The 18,577-nt window shown below is 46.4% G+C and overlaps 1 protein-coding gene across 1 annotated transcript; it reads left to right on the top strand.

Moving 5' to 3' along the window:
• The first annotated feature begins 5,512 nt into the window (after positions 1-5,512).
• On the top strand, positions 5,513-8,357 carry LOC141042285 (uncharacterized). Its single transcript, XM_073510068.1, has 2 exons — positions 5,513-6,654; positions 7,445-8,357. Exons 1-2 carry the CDS (start codon positions 5,860-5,862, stop codon positions 7,721-7,723), a joined length of 1,074 nt encoding a protein of 357 aa, XP_073366169.1. The 5' UTR covers positions 5,513-5,859; the 3' UTR covers positions 7,724-8,357.
• The last annotated feature ends 10,220 nt before the right edge of the window (positions 8,358-18,577 follow it).

An 18,577-nucleotide genomic window follows, 5' to 3' on the forward strand; every position in this document is an offset into this window, starting at 1 on the left:
CGATGCTACGATGGAGATCAAGGTGTCACGCCGGTGACGATGGTGATCATGACGGTGCTTTGGAGATGGAGATCAAAGGCACAAGATGATAATGGCCATATCATATCACTTATATTGACTGCATGTGATGTTTATCCTTTATGCATCTTATTTTGCTTAGTTCGATGGTAGCATTATAAGATGATCTCTCACTAAATTTCAAGGTATACGTGTTCTCCCTGAGTATGCACCGTTGCGAAAGTTCGTCGTGCCGAGACACCACGTGATGATCGGGTGTGATAAGCTCTACGTTCACATACAATGGGTGCAAGCCAGTTTTGCACACACAGAATACTCGGGTTAAACTTGACGAGCCTAGCATATGCAGATATGGCCTCAGAACACTAGAGACCGAAAGGTCGAGCGTGAATCATATAGTAGATATGATCAACATAGTGATGTTCACCATTGAAAACTACTCCATCTCATGTGATGATCGGACATGGTTTAGTTGATATGGATCACGTGATCACTTAGATGATTAGAGGGATGTCTATCTAAGTGGGAGTTCTTAAGTGATATGATTAATTGAACTTTAAATTTATCATGAACTTAGTCTTGGTAGTATTAGCATATCTATGTTGTAGATCAATAGCTCGCGTTTAGCTCCCCTGTTTTTTTATATGTTCTCAGAGAAAACTAAGTGGAAAGATGTTAGTAGCAATGATGCGGATTGGATCCGTGATCTGAGGATTATCCTCATTGCTGCACAGAAGAATTATGTCCTTGATGCACCGCTAGGTGACAGACCGATTGCAGGAGCAGATGCAGACGTTATGAACGTTTGGCAAGCTCCATATGATGACTACTTGATAGTTTAGTGCACCATGCTTTACGGCTTAGAATCGGGGCTTCAAATACGTTTTGAACACCACAGAGCATATGAGATGTTCCAAGAGTTGAAATTAGTATTTCAGACTCATGCCCATGACGAAAGGTACGAGACCTTTAACAAGCACTTTGCCTACAAGATGGAGGAGAATTGCTCAGCTAGTGAGCATGTGCTCAGAATGTCTGAGTACTACAATCACTTGAATCAAGTGGGAGTTAATCTTCTAGATAAGATAGTGATTTACAAAGTTCTCTAGTCACTATCACCAAGTTACTAGAACTTCTTGATGAACTATAATATGCAAGGGATAATGGAAACGATACCCAAGCTCTTCGTGATGCTGAAATCGATGAAGGTAGAAATCAAGAAAAGCATCAAGTGTTGATGGTTGAAAAGACCACTAGTTTCAAGAAAAGGGCAAAGGGAAGAAGGGGAATTTCAAGAAGAACGGCATGCAAGTTGCTGCTCAAGTGAAGAAGCCCAAGTCTGGACCTAAGCCTGAGACTAAGTGCTTCTACTGCAAAGGGACTGGTCACTGGAAGCAGAACTGCCCCAAGTATTTGGCGGATAAGAAGGATGGCAAAGTGAACAAAGGTATATTTGATATACATGTTATTGATGTGTACTTTACTAGTGTTTATAGCAACCCCTCAGTATTTGATACTAGTTCAGTTGCTAAGATTAGTAACTCGAAACGGGAGTTGCAGAATGAACAGAGACTAGTTAAGGGTGAAGTGACAATGTGTGTTGGAAGTGGTTCCAAGATTGATATGATCATCATCGCACACTCCCTATACTTTCGGGATTAGTGTTGAACCTAAATAAATGTTATTTGGTGTCTGCGTTAAGCATGAATATGATTTGATCATGTTTATTACAATACGGTTATTCATTTAAAGTCAGAGAATAATTGTTGTTCTGTTTACATGAATAAAACCTTCAATTGTCATACACCCAAGGTGAATGGTTTATTGAATCTCGATCGTAGTGATACACATATTCATAATATTGAAGCCAAAAGATGCAAAGTTAATAATGATAGTGCAACTTATTTGTGGCACTGCCGTTTAGGTCTGTGAAGCGCATGAAGAAAATCCATGCTGATGGGCTTTTGGAATCATTTGATTATGAATCAGTTGATGCTTGCGAACCATGCCTCATGGGCAAGATGACTAAGACTCCGTTCTCCGGAACAATGGAGCGAGCAACATACTTGTTGGAAATAATACATACTGATGTATGCAGTCCGATGAGTGTTGTGGCTCGCGGCAGGTATCGTTATTTTCTGACCTTCACAGATGATTTGAGCAGATATGGGTGTATCTACTTGATGAAACATAAATCTGAAACATTTGAAAAGTTCAAATAATTTCAGAGTGAAGTGGAAAATCATCGTAACAAGAAAATAAAAATTCTACGATCCGATCATGGAGGAGAATATTTTAGTTACGAGTTTGGTCTTCATTTGAAACAATGCGGAATAGTTTCGCAACTCACGCCACCTGGAACACCACAGCGTAATGGTGTGTCCGAACATCGTAACCGTACTTTATTAGATATGGTGCAATCTATGATGTCTCTTACCGATTTACCACTATCGTTTTGGGGTTATGCATTAGAGACAGCTGCATTCACGTTAAATAGGGTACCATCTAAATCCGTTGAGACGACACCATATGAACTGTGGTTTGGGAAGAAACCAAAGTTGTCGTTTCTTAAAGTTTGGGGTTGCGATGCTTATGTGAAAAAGTTTCATCCTGATAAGCTCAAACCCAATCGGAGAAATGTGTCTTCATAGGATACCCGAAGGAGACAGTTGGGTACACCTTCTATCACAAATCCGAAGGCAAGACATTCGTTGCTAAGAATGGATCCTTTCTAGAGAAGGAGTTTCTCTCGAAAGAAGTGAGTGGGAGGAAAGTAGAACTTGATGAGGTAACTGTACCTGCTCCCTTATTGGAAAGTAGTTCATCACAGAAATTTGTTCCTGTGACTCCTACACCAATTAGTGACGAAGCTAATGATGATGATCATGTAACTTCAGATCAAGTTACTACCGAACCTCGTAGGTCAACCAGAGTGAGATCCGCACCAGAGTGGTACGGTAATCATGTTCTGGAGGTCATGTTATTTGACCATGACGAACCTACGAACTATGAGGAAGTGATGATGAGCCCAGATTCCGCGAAATGGCTTGAGGCCATGAAATCTGAGATGGGATCCATGTATGAGAACAAAGTGCGGACTTTGGTTGACTTGCCCGATAATCGGCAAGCCATAGAAAATAAATTGATCTTCAAGAGGAAGACGGGCGCTGATAGTAGTGTTACTATCTACAAAGCTAGACTTGTCGAAAATGGTTTTTGACAAAGTTCAAGGTGTTGACTACGATGAGATTTTCTCACTCGTAGCAATGCTTAAGTCTGTCCGAATCATGTTAGCAAATTGCCACATTTTATGAAATCTGGCAAATGGATGTCAAAACTACATTCCTTAATGGATTTCTTAAAGAAGAGTTGTATATGATACAACCAGAAGGTTTTTTTGATCCTAAAGGTGCAAACAAAATGTGCAAGCTCCAGCGATCCATCTATGGACTGGTGCAAGCATCTCGGAGTTGGAATATACGCTTTGATGAGTTGATCAAAGCATATAGTTTTATACAGACTTGCGGTGAAGCCTGTATTTACAAGAAAGTGAGTGGGAGCACTACATCATTTCTGATAAGTATATATGAATGACATATTGTTGATCGGAAATAATGTAGAATTTTCTGGAAAGCATAAAGGAGTATTTGAAAGGAGTTTTTCAAAGAAAGACCTCGGTGAAGCTGCTTACATATTGAGCATCAAGATCTATAGAGATAGATCAAGACGCTTGATAAGTTTTTTACAATGAGTACATACCTTGACAAATTTTTGAAGTAGTTCAAAAAGGAACAAGTCAAAGAAGGAGTTCTTGCCTGTATTGCAAGGTGTGAAATTGAGTAAGACTCAAAGCCCGACCAGGGCAGAAGATAGAAAGAGAATGAAAGTCATTCCCTATGCCTCAGCCATAGGTTCTATAAAGTATGCCATGCTGTGTACCAGATCTATTGTATACCCTACACTGAATTTGGCAAGGGAGTACAATAGTGATCTAAGAGTAGATCACAGGACATTGGTCAAAATTATCCTTAGTGGAATAAGGATATGTTTCTCAATTATGGAGGTGACAAAAGGTTCGTTGTAAAGGGTTACGTCGATGCAAGTTTTGACACTGATCCAGATGACTCTAAGTCTCAATCTGGATACATATTGAAAGTGGGAGCAATTAGCTAGAGTAGCTCCGTGCAGAGCATTGTTGACATAGAAATTTGCAAAATACATACGGATCTGAATATGGCAGACCCGTTGACTAAACTTCTCTCACAAGCAAAACATGATCACACCTTAGTACTCTTTGGGTGTTAATCACATGGCGATGTGAACTAAGTTTACTGTCTCTAGTAAACCCTTTGAGTGTTGGTCACATGGCGATGTGAACTATGGGTGTTAATCACATGGTGATGTGAACTATTGGTGTTAATCACATGGCGATGTGAACTAGATTATTGACTCTAGTGCAAGTGGGAGACTAAAGGAAATATGCCCTAGAGGCAATAATAAAGTTATTATTTATTTCCTTATTTCATGATAAATGTTTATTATTCATGCTAGAATTGTATTAACTGGAAACTTAGTACATGTGTGAATACATAGACAAAAACAAAGTGTCCCTAGTATGCCTCTACTTGACTAGCTCGTTTATCAAAGATGGTTATGTTTCCTAACCATAGACATGTGTTGTCATTTGATGAACGGGATCACATCATTAGGAGAATGATGTGATGGACAAGACCCATTCGTTAGCTTAGCATTATGATCGTTACAGTTTCATTGCTACTGCTTTCTTCATGACTTATACATGTTCCTCAGACTATGAGATTATGCAACTCCCGAATACCGGAGGAACACCTTATGTGCTATCAAACGTCACAATGTAATTGGGTGATTATAAAGATGCTCTACAGGTTTCTCCGATGGTGTTTGTTGAGTTGGCATAGATCGAGATTACACTACTACAAAAAGACACATCCGTGACATTTTGGGCCGAACGAATTTTTTTTGTCATACTTATGACACTTCTATGACAATAATTATGACAAAACACGGTATCATCATAGATGTGGTGGGGTCCTACTTCTATGACAACAAATCATGACAGAAAATGGGCTTTTCGTCCTGGGCGGACCGGAGACGCAACTGCATGACATTCTTTGGGCCGTCCATGATGGAAAAAACCGTGGCAGAAGTGTGACGCCCCGAGCCCGATGCTCCGTCTGCCTTCCTTGTTTTGCGAGTCAGCTGTGTTTTATTTGTTTGTTGCATTCGTCATCGCATCATTTGCATTGCATCGGCACTTCGTTGCCGCCATGTTTTAAAAACTTGCATCCCCTCGTAGTGGCCGCGTTCCCCCCTTGCTTCCGCTGACCCTTCCGAGACCAACCTCGTTCTTCGTTTTCCCTCTTGCTTAAACCGGAGTCCCTCTTTGCACAGTGCATCGCCCCTCGCACGCGTCCGAAATTTGTCCCGAACCCGAACCGGACTTTCGTTACCGTTGGGTCCGGATCATCCCCTAACATCTACAAAACATCTCCGTTTTCTTTGTTGGACGCTCTAGCCTACTCATTATCGACCGCCCGATTACGATCGGACGGATCGCGTTAAACCCCTACCCTAATCCCCTACCTATATAAATAGTCCAACCCTAAACTTTAGGAAGCTTGTCCCATCCTTCCCACTCCGCCGCCACCATCTTCCTCGGGATCCATCCCGAGCCAACTACCTCTCCACCTGATCCATCCAATCCATCGACCGCTGCCTCCCTCGTTTCCCCACCAACAGAGCCCGCACCATGATCCAAATCCTCTCGGCATCTCTCTTCATCCTCCTCCCAGGAACAAAGCCATGGCGCCCGAGGCCTCCCCTAGCTCGCCTCGTCGGAGCCCTTCCAGCGGCTGCTCCAGGCGTCGCCCTCGTCTCTCCTCATCCTCCAGCCGCCTCCCCTCCCGGCTCCCGTGCGTGTCCAGCACCAAAGGAGAGGAGCTCCTCGAGCCTCGACCCAGCGGCAGGTGCCCGAGCGCCTCCTCACCTCATTCGTCGCCGCTGCCTGCCTCGCCTCCTGCCGAGCGCCTCCTCACCTCGTTCGTCGCCAGGCCTGCCTCCTCTGCCTCGCGCTCGTTCGCCGCCGCCGACTCCCTGCCGCTGCCATCTGCTTCCCCTGCAACGAGTAGAGCCACTGCCGCCCCAACCCGGCGCGCCTCCGCCCCTTCTCCGGCCAAGTCCGGCGCCCCATGGCCGGATCCGCCGTCGCGTGCTCGTCGGTGGCCGCCCCTGCTCCTCTCGCCCCGACTCCCCTGCGTCCTCTGCATCACGTCGCCGACCTCCTCTCCAGCAAGGAGCCACCTCCACCGCCCTTGCCCGTTCTGGCTGGATCCCGCCGCCTGGGCCCCGTCCCCGGCCACCGGTGCCCTCGCCGGAGACCATCTGCGCCGCCCGTCAAGTCTAGCGCCTCTGCTTCGCTCGCCTGAGCCAGCGCCTCGTCCCGCCTGCTGCTGCTTCTGTTCTTCAGAAGCGAACAGCTCGCCCGCTCACCCCGTTGACCGCAGTCGCGCGTGGCCTCCGCGCCTGGGCCAGCAGCCTCCCCTTGCCTTCTCCAGATCCGGCCCAGTTCGCCTCTGCCTCACCGGGCCAAGCCCATGGGTGAGAAGCCCCTCCAGTACCCCCTCCTGTACTCTATCGGAGCAGCAAGATGCGGCCCGTGTTATTTTTTTCCCTGCGCTGCGATTTTAGCATTATCCAGGAGTTCATAGTTTACAGAAAACCCCCTCACGTTCATGCATTAATAACTAATAAACCGTGCATCGGATTAACATGATTTAAACATGTAAAATGCTTAGAATTTTGTGTAGTTTAATAATATGCCATTTTCACCCATGTTAAAATTGTTTAAAATGTTGTTTGATTAAATTTGCTCGAATAATATGTTAAAATGATTTATTTCATAACTAAATAACCGTAGCTCGGATTTTAATAAACTTTATATGTAAATGGGGTAGAAAAATGCCTAGTTTAACTTGGTGCACTTTATTTTGCTGTTTAACAATATTAAAATTGCGTTTATGGCAGAACAGTACCAATCCCAATATATGGACATGAGGATTTTCCGGAATTGTTGTTGTTTGTTTCCGGCCTCATTTAACTTGCTTAAATAGGTAGTTTCCTTATGCTTCACCTCTTGCCATGGTTAAAAACATTTAATATTGTTGGGTCCATAAACGAGAGAGAACTAAATAATTGATGTGGTGTTTCGTCAATATGCAACTCGTTGCATATTGAGCTCCACTTAATTTGTAGTGTTGTTTGTTGCACTTTGCCATGCCATGCCTCATTAAACCGGACATGCATCATATTTTTTTTTGCATCATGCCATGGGTATGTGGTGGTTGTTTACTATGTTGTTTGTTTCTTTCCGGGTTGCTTCTCTCGTTAGCTTCGGTTTCTTTCCGGAGTTGTGAGGATTCGTTCGACTACGTCCGTTTGTCTTCTTCATGGACTCGTTCTTCTTCCTTGCGGGATCTCAGGCAAGATGACCATACCCTCAAAATCACTTCTATCTTTGCTTGCTAGCTGTTCGCTCTATTGCTATGCCGCGCTACCTACCACTTGCTTTTCAAGCCTCCCAAGTTGCCATGAACCTCTAACCTTTGTCACCCTTCCTAGCAAACCGTTGTTTGGCTATGTTACCACTTTTGCTCAGCCCCTCTTATAGCATTGCTAGATGCAGGTGAAGATGAAGATTGCTCCATGTTGGATTATGTTTATGTTGGGATATCACAATATCTCTTATTTAATTAATGCATCTATATATTTGGTAAAGGGTGGAAGGCTCGGCCTTATGCCTGGTGTTTTGTTCCACTCTTGCCGCCCTAGTTTCCGTCATACCGGTGTTATGTTCCTTGATTTTTGCGTTCCTTACGCGGTTGGGTGATTTATGGGACCCCCTTGACAGTTCGCCTTGAATAAAACTCCTCCAGCAAGGCCCAACCTTGGTTTTACCATTTGCCTACCTAAGCCTTTTTCCCTTGGGTTCTGCAGACTCAAGGGTCATCTTTATTTTAAACCCCCGGGCCAGTGCTCCTCTGAGTGTTGGTCCAACCTGTCAGTCGCCGGTGGCCACCAGGGGCAACTCTGGGCTGGCCTACCGGAAGCTTGGACAATCCGGTGTGCCCTGAGAACGAGATATGTGCAGCTCCTATCGGGATTTGTCGGCACATTCGGGCGGCTTTGCTGGTCTTGTTTTACCATTGTCGAAATGTCTTGTAACCGGGATTCCGAGACTGATCGGGTCTTCCCGGGAGAAGGAATATCCTTCGTTGACCGTGAGAGCTTATAATGGGCTAAGTTGGGACACCCCTACAGGGTATTATCTTTCGAAAGCCGTGCCCGCGGTTATGAGGCAGATGGGAATTTGTTAATGTCCGGTTGTAGAGAACTTGACACTTGACCTTAATTAAAACGCATCAACCGCGTGTGTAGCCGTGATGGTCTCTTCTCGGCGGAGTCTGGGAAGTGAACACGGTTTCTGGGTTATGTTTGACGTAAGTAGGTGTTCAGGATCACTTCTTGGTCATTGCTAGATGACATCCGCTCCTTTGCTTCTCTTCTCGCTCTCATTTACGCAAGTTAGCCACCATACATGCTTTTGCCGCTGCAGCTCCACCTCTTTGCACCATCTTGTCCTACAAGCTTAAATAGTCTTGATCTCGCGGGTGTGAGATTGCTGAGTCCTCGTGACTCACAGATACTTCCAAACAGTTGCAGGTGTCGATGAGACCAGTGCAGATGACGCAACTGAGCTCAAGTGGGAGCTCGATGAAGATCATGTCCGTTGTGTTGTTTCTTTTCTATTTGATCAGTAGTGGAGCCCAGTTGGGACGATCAGGGATCTAGCAGTTGGGTTGTCTTCTTTTATTTTGGTTCCGTAGTCGGACCTATGTGTGTATCTCTGAATGATGTATGATTTATTTATGTATTGTGTGAAGTGGCGATTGTAAGCCAACTCTTTATCCCATTCTTGTTCATTAGATGGGATTGTGTGAAGATGACCCTTCTTGCGACAAAACCACAATGCGGTTATGCCTCTAAGTCGTGCCTCGACACGTGGGAGATATAGCCGCATCATGGGCGTTACAAGTTGATAATCAGAGCCATCCCCGACTTAGGAGCCCCCTGCTTGATCGAATCGCTGGCGTTGTTGAGTCTAGAACAAAAATGTTTTGAGTCTTAGGATTATATATATCGGAGAGTAGGATTCTTTTTACTCCTCAGTCCCTTCGTCGCTCTGGTGAGGTCTCCTGACGTAGAAGTTTTGACTACTCTCTCCTCAAATTTCACTAAAAAAAAATTTTAGGATCACGCGGGTATCTTGGAATCGTTCCGATCGATTTGTGACGAGAACATTGTTCTTGGTGCCTCCTGTCATTTAGGGGTTGTGGCAGTGTCCCGGGGAGTTGAGCTCCGAGGTGTTGTCGTCACAATTTTATCGTTGCAGTTCTGGAATACCTGAGTTTCGCCGACATCGAAATCTCTTTTATGCAGTTGTTGGTGAGATCACCTCGACGCCACCCAGTACTGGGGCGGGAGTTCGGGAGTATTGCCATAACTTGTATAACGGATGTTTTTCGAAGGTTGAGGTAAACGATTTCCGAAGGTTTCTTGGTTATGTGTTGACGGATGGATACAGCTGGATCTAGGGATTGCTAGTTTGGGTTATATATATTTGTGTCCCCTGTATCCCCTACACCAGATTGCATAACCAGAAAGTTTCGGGAGTTTATAAGTGGGAATTCAAGTAGCTCTTAGGATATCTTTCCGACAGATGTATGATATGAGATTGGGGTTCGACGTCTAGTGGTCCGCCTGTATACGGTTGATTTTACAGTGGTCTCGTTGTGTCTTAAAGAGTCCATGGCTTTGCCGACTCGGGGACGCTTCGTATGTCATGTGCACTGCCTTGTACATGATGGTGTTGTACGATCGAGCCCGTGTGGGCCCCACCACGAAAACTTCGGACGAAATCTCTATCATATGTTTGTTCCGGCTTATTTCCTGAGCCAATCCTTTGTTTTGTTTTGTTTTGTGGTATTTGAGTTGCTTCGAAGTCAAATGTTGAATCCATACCTTTCCTAAACGGTGTTCTCATATTGCTATGTGAATACTAATCCTTCTTGATCATCGAGGTCGTCATGGTAATTTCTTTTTCTACCGGCGTGCTTCTCTTCAAGTGGATCTAATCATTTCAACATTCGCAAGATCACCTCTCAGTTTCCCAACATTGTTCGTTCCATCTGCCCCAAGTTGCCTTTGTTTTTCCCGCCCTCCCACCCTTTTCTTCAAGGAATCAGATGTCTTAACCAAGTATCCATTTTATTGATGCAAAGTCTCTTCATTCTTTTCTTTCAATGTTCTTATCCGGTGATTTCTCATGAAGATACTAACAAAACTTCAAGTTCATCATTCTTCATTCTTGTATTATTCTCCGGTGGATTAAATTCAAGCTTTGTCGATCATATCTTTTCCTCGTTTCAAATGTTTTTCTCGTGCCGGTGTACCTCTTTATCATCCACTTCTCGCCATTCATTTGTTCCGGATTGCTGAAGATATCTCTGAAGATTCGTGTTTCCACTCCGCATCAATTCTAACTATTTCAAGGTTGTTACCTCATTCTAACCATTTAATTCAACCGGTGCAATCTCCTTTTCAAGTAATCATTTCAACGGTGTATCTTTTGAGTGGGCCCTAACCCACAGGTCTTTTTTCCAGGATCTTACCTGACTCTTCTAATTTTTCTGGAGTTATTCCCAAATTCTTTTCGAAGTTTGACGTAAGAATGAGTTATCATCAGTCATATTTCTTCTCCAAGATCGCTTTCAAATTATTTTCATCGTTGGTTCAACCTTTCTAATTTTTCATCCCGGAGTATCTCAATAATTCATGGTGGTGTCTCTCATCATCATTCTCCACATTTGAAGACCGAAGAAGAATTTCTCCTAAATCTTGGTCCGTTCTCTTGAAGATTCATGGTTCCAACTTGATGCCATCCTCTCATAATTGTTTTCGATTGCGAGAATTCTTTTCACCCATCCAAGCAATTCATGAGTCTTTTCAGTTTGATTCTCCGAAGGCCATCATTTCAGAAGATTTCTTCGTTCTAAGTTTTTCAGCTTCGTTCTCCAATTATTCTAAATTGATGTCTCTTCGGTCATCTCCATATTATTCCGGTGCATCGTCCAAGTATTCTCTAATCAGCTCGTGATCTCTTCGTTCTCGTGTATCAAATTCCCTTGAGTATTTTCGCGCGTTCTTTAATTCTTACGGTGTTTCGTCCTCTTTTCTTCAATTGTTTTCAATTCTCGCGGTGGTTCGTTCAAGATTTCTCTTCTTTCGTTATCATATCAATGTATTCGTTGTTTCAATCCTACCGGTGGTTCGATGAAGACCTTCCCAAGTTTGCGCTGTGTCTATCTTAATCCTTTCTACGGGGATAAGTAGTTTGACAAACCCATTGCTTGTCATCAATTAATTGGTGAAGGATGAGCATAATGTAATTCTTATTCTTGTTTCATCGAGTAAATTCAATTCCTTATTCCGGAGGTTCATCAAAATTCTTGATCTCATTTGTTCATTTTCTTTCCGGAGCTTCAAGTTATTTCAATTATTTCATTTCAAAGCTTCATCTAATCATTGCAAGGCTTCTCCCGGAGTTCTTTTTAAGTTTCCATTTCGTTTGATCATTCTTATATTACCGGAGTTCTTCATGGAGGCTCTACATGGTGGTTCGTCAAGGATTATTTTCATTCTTCAATTGTTCTTCAAGATTTCTCTTGGAGTCAAGATCCGCCAAGCTATACTCAAAAATAAACATGGTGCTCAACACATGTGTTGTTTTGAGGAGTTCAAACATTCTTCATCTTGCATTCCGAAGGGCAATTCGTTCTAACTTATCATATGAGGTGGTGTTATGTCCTTCTTGACAATTTCCATTCATGTTCCATGATTCACTTGTTGTTAAGAATGAGGTATTTTAAATCCATCAATCTCGTCGTTGGATTTATCTTGTGTCATGTTTCACCTAAAGCTTTCCCTAAGGATTTTGCTATTTATGGTGCTTATAAATGACCCAAGTTCTTCATTTGTCCTCCCGGTGAAATAAGTTTCTCATCTCCTTGTTGATATCAATCCAATCATTTGTTTCCGTTAGTGGCGGGTTGTCACCTCATAATTTTGAGAAGTTTTCCATAAGCCCACTACAAGCTTATTCTTTTCGTTGTTCGTTTTCCAACAATTCCGTTCTAACCTTCTTGGAAGGATGCTTTCCAAGCTCATTTGTGGAAGGTGTTGTCATTTCCTTCTCCGTTCTCTTATTCTGACGATCTATCTTCTATTCGTTCGTCCCGGAGGCATTGTGATGTTGCTCTCTTCGATCAATCATCTTGTTTTGTCAAGATCATGTTTTTTTCCTTTCTTATCCGTTTAGCCGGAGTGTCGTGTTTTCATTCGAGTTCTCTCTTCTTATCAAGTTTTGTCACTTTCCTCAACCGGAGTGCTGTCTGAAATCTTTCTTACCCCTTGTGCCATTCTTTCATTAGTTCCGGAGACAACATGTTGTTAATTTCATCGAGTATCCTCTCATCTTGTCAAGATCATGTTCAATTCCTTCCATTTTCAGTCGGAGTGCTGTCCAAATTATATCATTCTTATTCCTTCTCTATCTTGTTTTAACCGGAGTGGTTTATATATCTATTGTGTCACTTAACATCAAGGTTCTCATGGTGTTCCTTGTCTCTCTTTTCTACCGCAGTCTTCTCAGTTTTGTTCATCTCCGTTGTGTCATTTCCTCAAGCTTTGCGACCTCTCAAGGTTCTTTGGTTTCACTCGTTTGTCAAGAAGCAATTTGTTTTACCTCTTCTCTTCGTCTCCCGTTTTTCTCCGGTGCCATCTTAGATCTCGGGACGAGATCCTCTTGTAGTGGTGGAGTGTTGTGACGCCCCGAGACCGATGCTCCGTCTGCCTTCCTTGTTTTGCGAGTCAGCTGTGTTTTATTTGTTTGTTGCATTCGTCATCGCATCATTTGCATTGCATCGGCACTTCGTTGCCGCCATGTTTTAAAAACTTGCATCCCCTCGTAGTGGCCGCGTCCCCCCCTTGCTTCCGCTGACCCTTCCGAGACCAACCTCGTTCTTCGTTTTCCCTCTTGCTTAAACCGGAGTCCCTCTTTGCACAGTGCATCGCCCCTCGCGCGCGTCCGAAATTTGTCCCGAACCCGAACCGGACTTTCGTTACCGTTGGGTCCGGATCATCCCCTAACATCTACAAAACATCTCCGTTTTCTTTGTTGGACGCTCTAGCCTACTCATTATCGACCGCTCGATTACGATCGGACGGATCGCGTTAAACCCCTACCCTAATCCCCTACCTATATAAATAGTCCAACCCTAAACTTTAGGAAGCTTGTCCCATCCTTCCCACTCCGCCGCCACCATCTTCCTTGGGATCCATCCCGAGCCAACTACCTCTCCACCTGATCCATCCAATCCATCGACCGCTGCCTCCCTCGTTTCCCCACCAACAGAGCCCGCACCATGATCCAAATCCTCTCGGCATCTCTCTTCATCCTCCTCCCAGGAACAAAGCCATGGCGCCCGAGGCCTCCCCTAGCTCGCCTCGTCGGAGCCCTTCCAGCGGCTGCTCCAGGCGTCGCCCTCGTCTCTCCTCATCCTCCAGCCGCCTCCCCTCCCGGCTCCCGTGCGTGTCCAGCACCAAAGGAGAGGAGCTCCTCGAGCCTCGACCCAGCGGCAGGTGCCCGAGCGCCTCCTCACCTCATTCGTCGCCGCTGCCTGCCTCGCCTCCTGCCGAGCGCCTCCTCACCTCGTTCGTCGCCAGGCCTGCCTCCTCTGCCTCGCGCTCGTTCGCCGCCGCCGACTCCCTGCCGCTGCCATCTGCTTCCCCTGCAACGAGCAGAGCCACTGCCGCCCCAACCCGGCGCGCCTCCGCCCCTTCTCCGGCCAAGTCCGGCACCCCATGGCCGGATCCGCCGTCGCGTGCTCGTCGGTGGCCGCCCCTGCTCCTCTCGCCCCGACTCCCCTGCGTCCTCTGCATCGCGTCGCCGACCTCCTCTCCAGCAAGGAGCCACCTCCACCGCCCTTGCCCGTTCTGGCCGAATCCCGCCGCCTGGGCCCCGTCCCCGGCCACCGGTGCCCTCGCCGGAGACCATCTGCGCCGCCCGTCAAGTCTAGCGCCTCTGCTTCGCTCGCCTGAGCCAGCGCCTCGTCCCGCCTGCTGCTGCTTCTGTTCTTCAGAAGCGAACAGCTCGCCCGCTCACCCCGTTGACCGCAGTCGTGCGTGGCCTCCGCGCCTGGGCCAGCAGCCTTCCCTTGCCTTCTCCAGATCCGGCCCAGTTCGCCTCTGCCTCACCGGGCCAAGCCCATGGGTGAGAAGCCCCTCCAGTACCCCCTCCTGTACTCTATCGGACCAGCAAGATGCGGCCCGTGTTATTTTTTTCCCTGCGCTGCGATTTTAGCATTATCCAGGAGTTCATAGTTTACAGAAAACCCCCTCACGTTCATGCATTAATAACTAATAAACCGTGCATCGGATTAACATGATTTAAACATGTAAAATGCTTAGAATTTTGTGTAGTTTAATAATATGCCATTTTCACCCATGTTAAAATTGTTTAAAATGTTGTTTGATTAAATTTGCTCGAATAATATGTTAAAATGATTTATTTCATAACTAAATAACCGTAGCTCGGATTTTAATAAACTTTATATGTAAATGGGGTAGAAAAATGCCTAGTTTAACTTGGTGCACTTTATTTTGCTGTTTAACAATATTAAAATTGCGTTTATGGCAGAACAGTACCAATCCCAATATATGGACATGAGGATTTTCCGGAATTGTTGTTGTTTGTTTCCGGCCTCATTTAACTTGCTTAAATAGGTAGTTTCCTTATGCTTCACCTCTTGCCATGGTTAAAAACATTTAATATTGTTGGGTCCATAAACGAGAGAGAACTAAATAATTGATGTGGTGTTTCGTCAATATGCAACTCGTTGCATATTGAGCTCCACTTAATTTGTAGTGTTGTTTGTTGCACTTTGCCATGCCATGCCTCATTAAACCGGACATGCATCATATTTGTTTTTGCATCATGCCATGGGTATGTGGTGGTTGTTTACTATGTTGTTTGTTTCTTTCCGGGTTGCTTCTCTCGTTAGCTTCGGTTTCTTTCTGGAGTTGTGAGGATTCGTTCGACTACGTCCGTTTGTCTTCTTCATGGACTCGTTCTTCTTCCTTGCGGGATCTCAGGCAAGATGACCATACCCTCGAAATCACTTCTATCTTTGCTTGCTAGCTGTTCGCTCTATTGCTATGCCGCGCTACCTACCACTTGCTTTTCAAGCCTCCCAAGTTGCCATGAACCTCTAACCTTTGTCACCCTTCCTAGCAAACCGTTGTTTGGCTATGTTACCACTTTTGCTCAGCCCCTCTTATAGCATTGCTAGATGCAGGTGAAGATGAAGATTGCTCCATGTTGGATTATGTTTATGTTGGGATATCACAATATCTCTTATTTAATTAATGCATCTATATATTTGGTAAAGGGTGGAAGGCTCGGCCTTATGCCTGGTGTTTTGTTCCACTCTTGCCGCCCTAGTTTCCGTCATACCGGTGTTATGTTCCTTGATTTTTGCGTTCCTTACGCGGTTGGGTGATTTATGGGACCCCCTTGACAGTTCGCCTTGAATAAAACTCCTCCAGCAAGGCCCAACCTTGGTTTTACCATTTGCCTACCTAAGCCTTTTTCCCTTGGGTTCTGCAGACTCAAGGGTCATCTTTATTTTAAACCCCCGGGCCAGTGCTCCTCTGAGTGTTGGTCCAACCTGTCAGTCGCCGGTGGCCACCAGGGGCAACTCTGGGCTGGCCTACCGGAAGCTTGGACAATCCGGTGTGCCCTGAGAACGAGATATGTGCAGCTCCTATCGGGATTTGTCGGCACATTCGGGCGGCTTTGCTGGTCTTGTTTTACCATTGTCGAAATGTCTTGTAACCGGGATTCCGAGACTGATCGGGTCTTCCCGGGAGAAGGAATATCCTTCGTTGACCGTGAGAGCTTATAATGGGCTAAGTTGGGACACCCCTGCAGGGTATTATCTTTCGAAAGCCGTGCCCGCGGTTATGAGGCAGATGGGAATTTGTTAATGTCCGGTTGTAGAGAACTTGACACTTGACCTTAATTAAAACGCATCAACCGCGTGTGTAGCCGTGATGGTCTCTTCTCGGCGGAGTCCGGGAAGTGAACACGGTTTCTGGGTTATGTTTGACGTAAGTAGGTGTTCAGGATCACTTCTTGGTCATTGCTAGATGACGTCCGCTCCTTTGCTTCTCTTCTCGCTCTCATTTACGCAAGTTAGCCACCATACATGCTTTTGCCGCTGCAGCTCCACCTCTTTGCACCATCTTGTCCTACAAGCTTAAATAGTCTTGATCTCGCGGGTGTGAGATTGCTGAGTCCTCGTGACTCACAGATGCTTCCAAACAGTTGCAGGTGTCGATGAGACCAGTGCAGATGACGCAACTGAGCTCAAGTGGGAGCTCGATGAAGATCCTGTCCGTTGTGTTGTTTCTTTTCTATTTGATCAGTAGTGGAGCCCAGTTGGGACGATCAGGGATCTAGCAGTTGGGTTGTCTTCTTTTATTTTGGTTCCGTAGTCGGACCTATGTGTGTATCTCTGAATGATGTATGATTTATTTATGTATTGTGTGAAGTGGCGATTGTAAGCCAACTCTTTATCCCATTCTTGTTCATTAGATGGGATTGTGTGAAGATGACCCTTCTTGCGACAAAACCACAATGCGGTTATGCCTCTAAGTCGTGCCTCGACACGTGGGAGATATAGCCGCGTCGTGGGCGTTACAAGAAGCGAGGGCGAGGAAAATATCGGGGTGTTCCCGGTTACGGTGGGTGGTCGGGGCCGAGCGATGCGCGTTTCTCTCGTACATGCACGCGCGTGGGTGCGAGGCGTTGGGCTCTAGCTGAACCCGGGCGAGGCGTTGGGCTCTAACTGAACCCGAGCGATTACACTGCAGGCTACACGTTACTGAACCCGAGCGATCAATCGATGGCTGTTAACTGAACCCGATCGAGCGATTCCTTCGCTACTGCTGCTAACTGAAGCCGATCGATGCTGCCTCCGGATGAACAGTGAGCATTGCTGGGGGGTTTTGATGAACAGTTCCCGGTGGGGGTGGATGAACAGGACCCCATGGTGTTGCCTCTGGATGAACTGGACCTCGATCGATCGAGCCGGTTGGGGCTGGATGAACAGGACCCCGTGGAGGGCAGGATGAACAGGACCACCCCATGGAGGGTAGGATGAACAGTAGACGGTGGAGGGCTGGATGAATAGTAGCCCGTGGAGGGTGGTTGAACAGGAGCCCGTGGAGAGGACTGGTTGAACAGTAGCCGGTGGAGTAGCGCGCGGTGGAGGCCGGATGAACAGGAGCCCGTGGATGAACAGTCGCAGGTGGAGGCTGGAGGAGATCGACGGTGGATGAACAGTAGCCCGTGGAGGCTGGAGGGGGTCGACGGTGGAGATGAACAGTATCCCGTGGAGTCGTTTTGCGGTACGCCACACCCCTCCCGATGAACAGGACCCCCGTTTCAACCGTAGCGCTCCAACACAAGTCCGTTTCGTCCGTTTTGCGGTACGCCACACCCCTCCCGATCAACAGGACCCCCGTTTCGACCGTAGGAGGTCCGTTTCCTCCGTTTTGCGGTACGCCAGACCCCTCCTGATGGACAGGATCCCATTTCGAACGTGGCCGGTCGAACACAAGGTCGTTTCCTCCATTCTGCGGTACGCCAGGCCTCGTTTCCATCGGCTGTTCCGCCCAAGCCCTCCCGATGAACACGACGACGCATTCCGTTCCGACCCAGCCGGTTGGCTCCCCATGAACACGACGACGCTGTTTCTCCGTTCCGACCCAGCCATGTACATGAGCCGTGGCCATACGTATGCATGAGTAGGCATTCGAGACCCTGACCGTATGTACGTACGTGGCCGTATTTTCTTTCTTGCACACTGGCCGTTGTACGTACGTGTACATGCTACGTGCGCGCCTCTACTACAACACGTGCGCGCCTCTACATCGACTAGTATGTACGTACACGTTCGCGACCAGAATGACAAAGCTACGTACGCTTTGACCAGGTGGGTCCCGACTGCCAGGCACCTCCTTGCCTGCAAAGATGTAGCTGGTGGGTCCCAGCAGTCAGGGGGGCGAATCGTTTTTTTTGCGCGGACACACTTCCTTGCGTGCGAAGATGTAGCTGGTGGGTCCCAGCAGTCAGGGGGAAACATTTTTTTGCGAAATACGGTGGCTCGTCCAGTGGGTCCCCGCTGTCAGGTGGAGGAATAATTATTTTGCGCGTAATAAGGAGGCACTTCCTTGCTGCGGCCGTGGACCCAGCTGTCAGCCTCTCCACGTACAGTCCACGTTCGATGGAAGCCGTTCCTTGACCACGTTGACCACGCCGCACCGAGAGTACCAGGGAGGT

Source organism: Aegilops tauschii, chromosome 3 (genome assembly GCF_002575655.3).
Source record: "Aegilops tauschii subsp. strangulata cultivar AL8/78 chromosome 3, Aet v6.0, whole genome shotgun sequence".
Taxonomy (NCBI): domain Eukaryota; kingdom Viridiplantae; phylum Streptophyta; class Magnoliopsida; order Poales; family Poaceae; genus Aegilops; species Aegilops tauschii.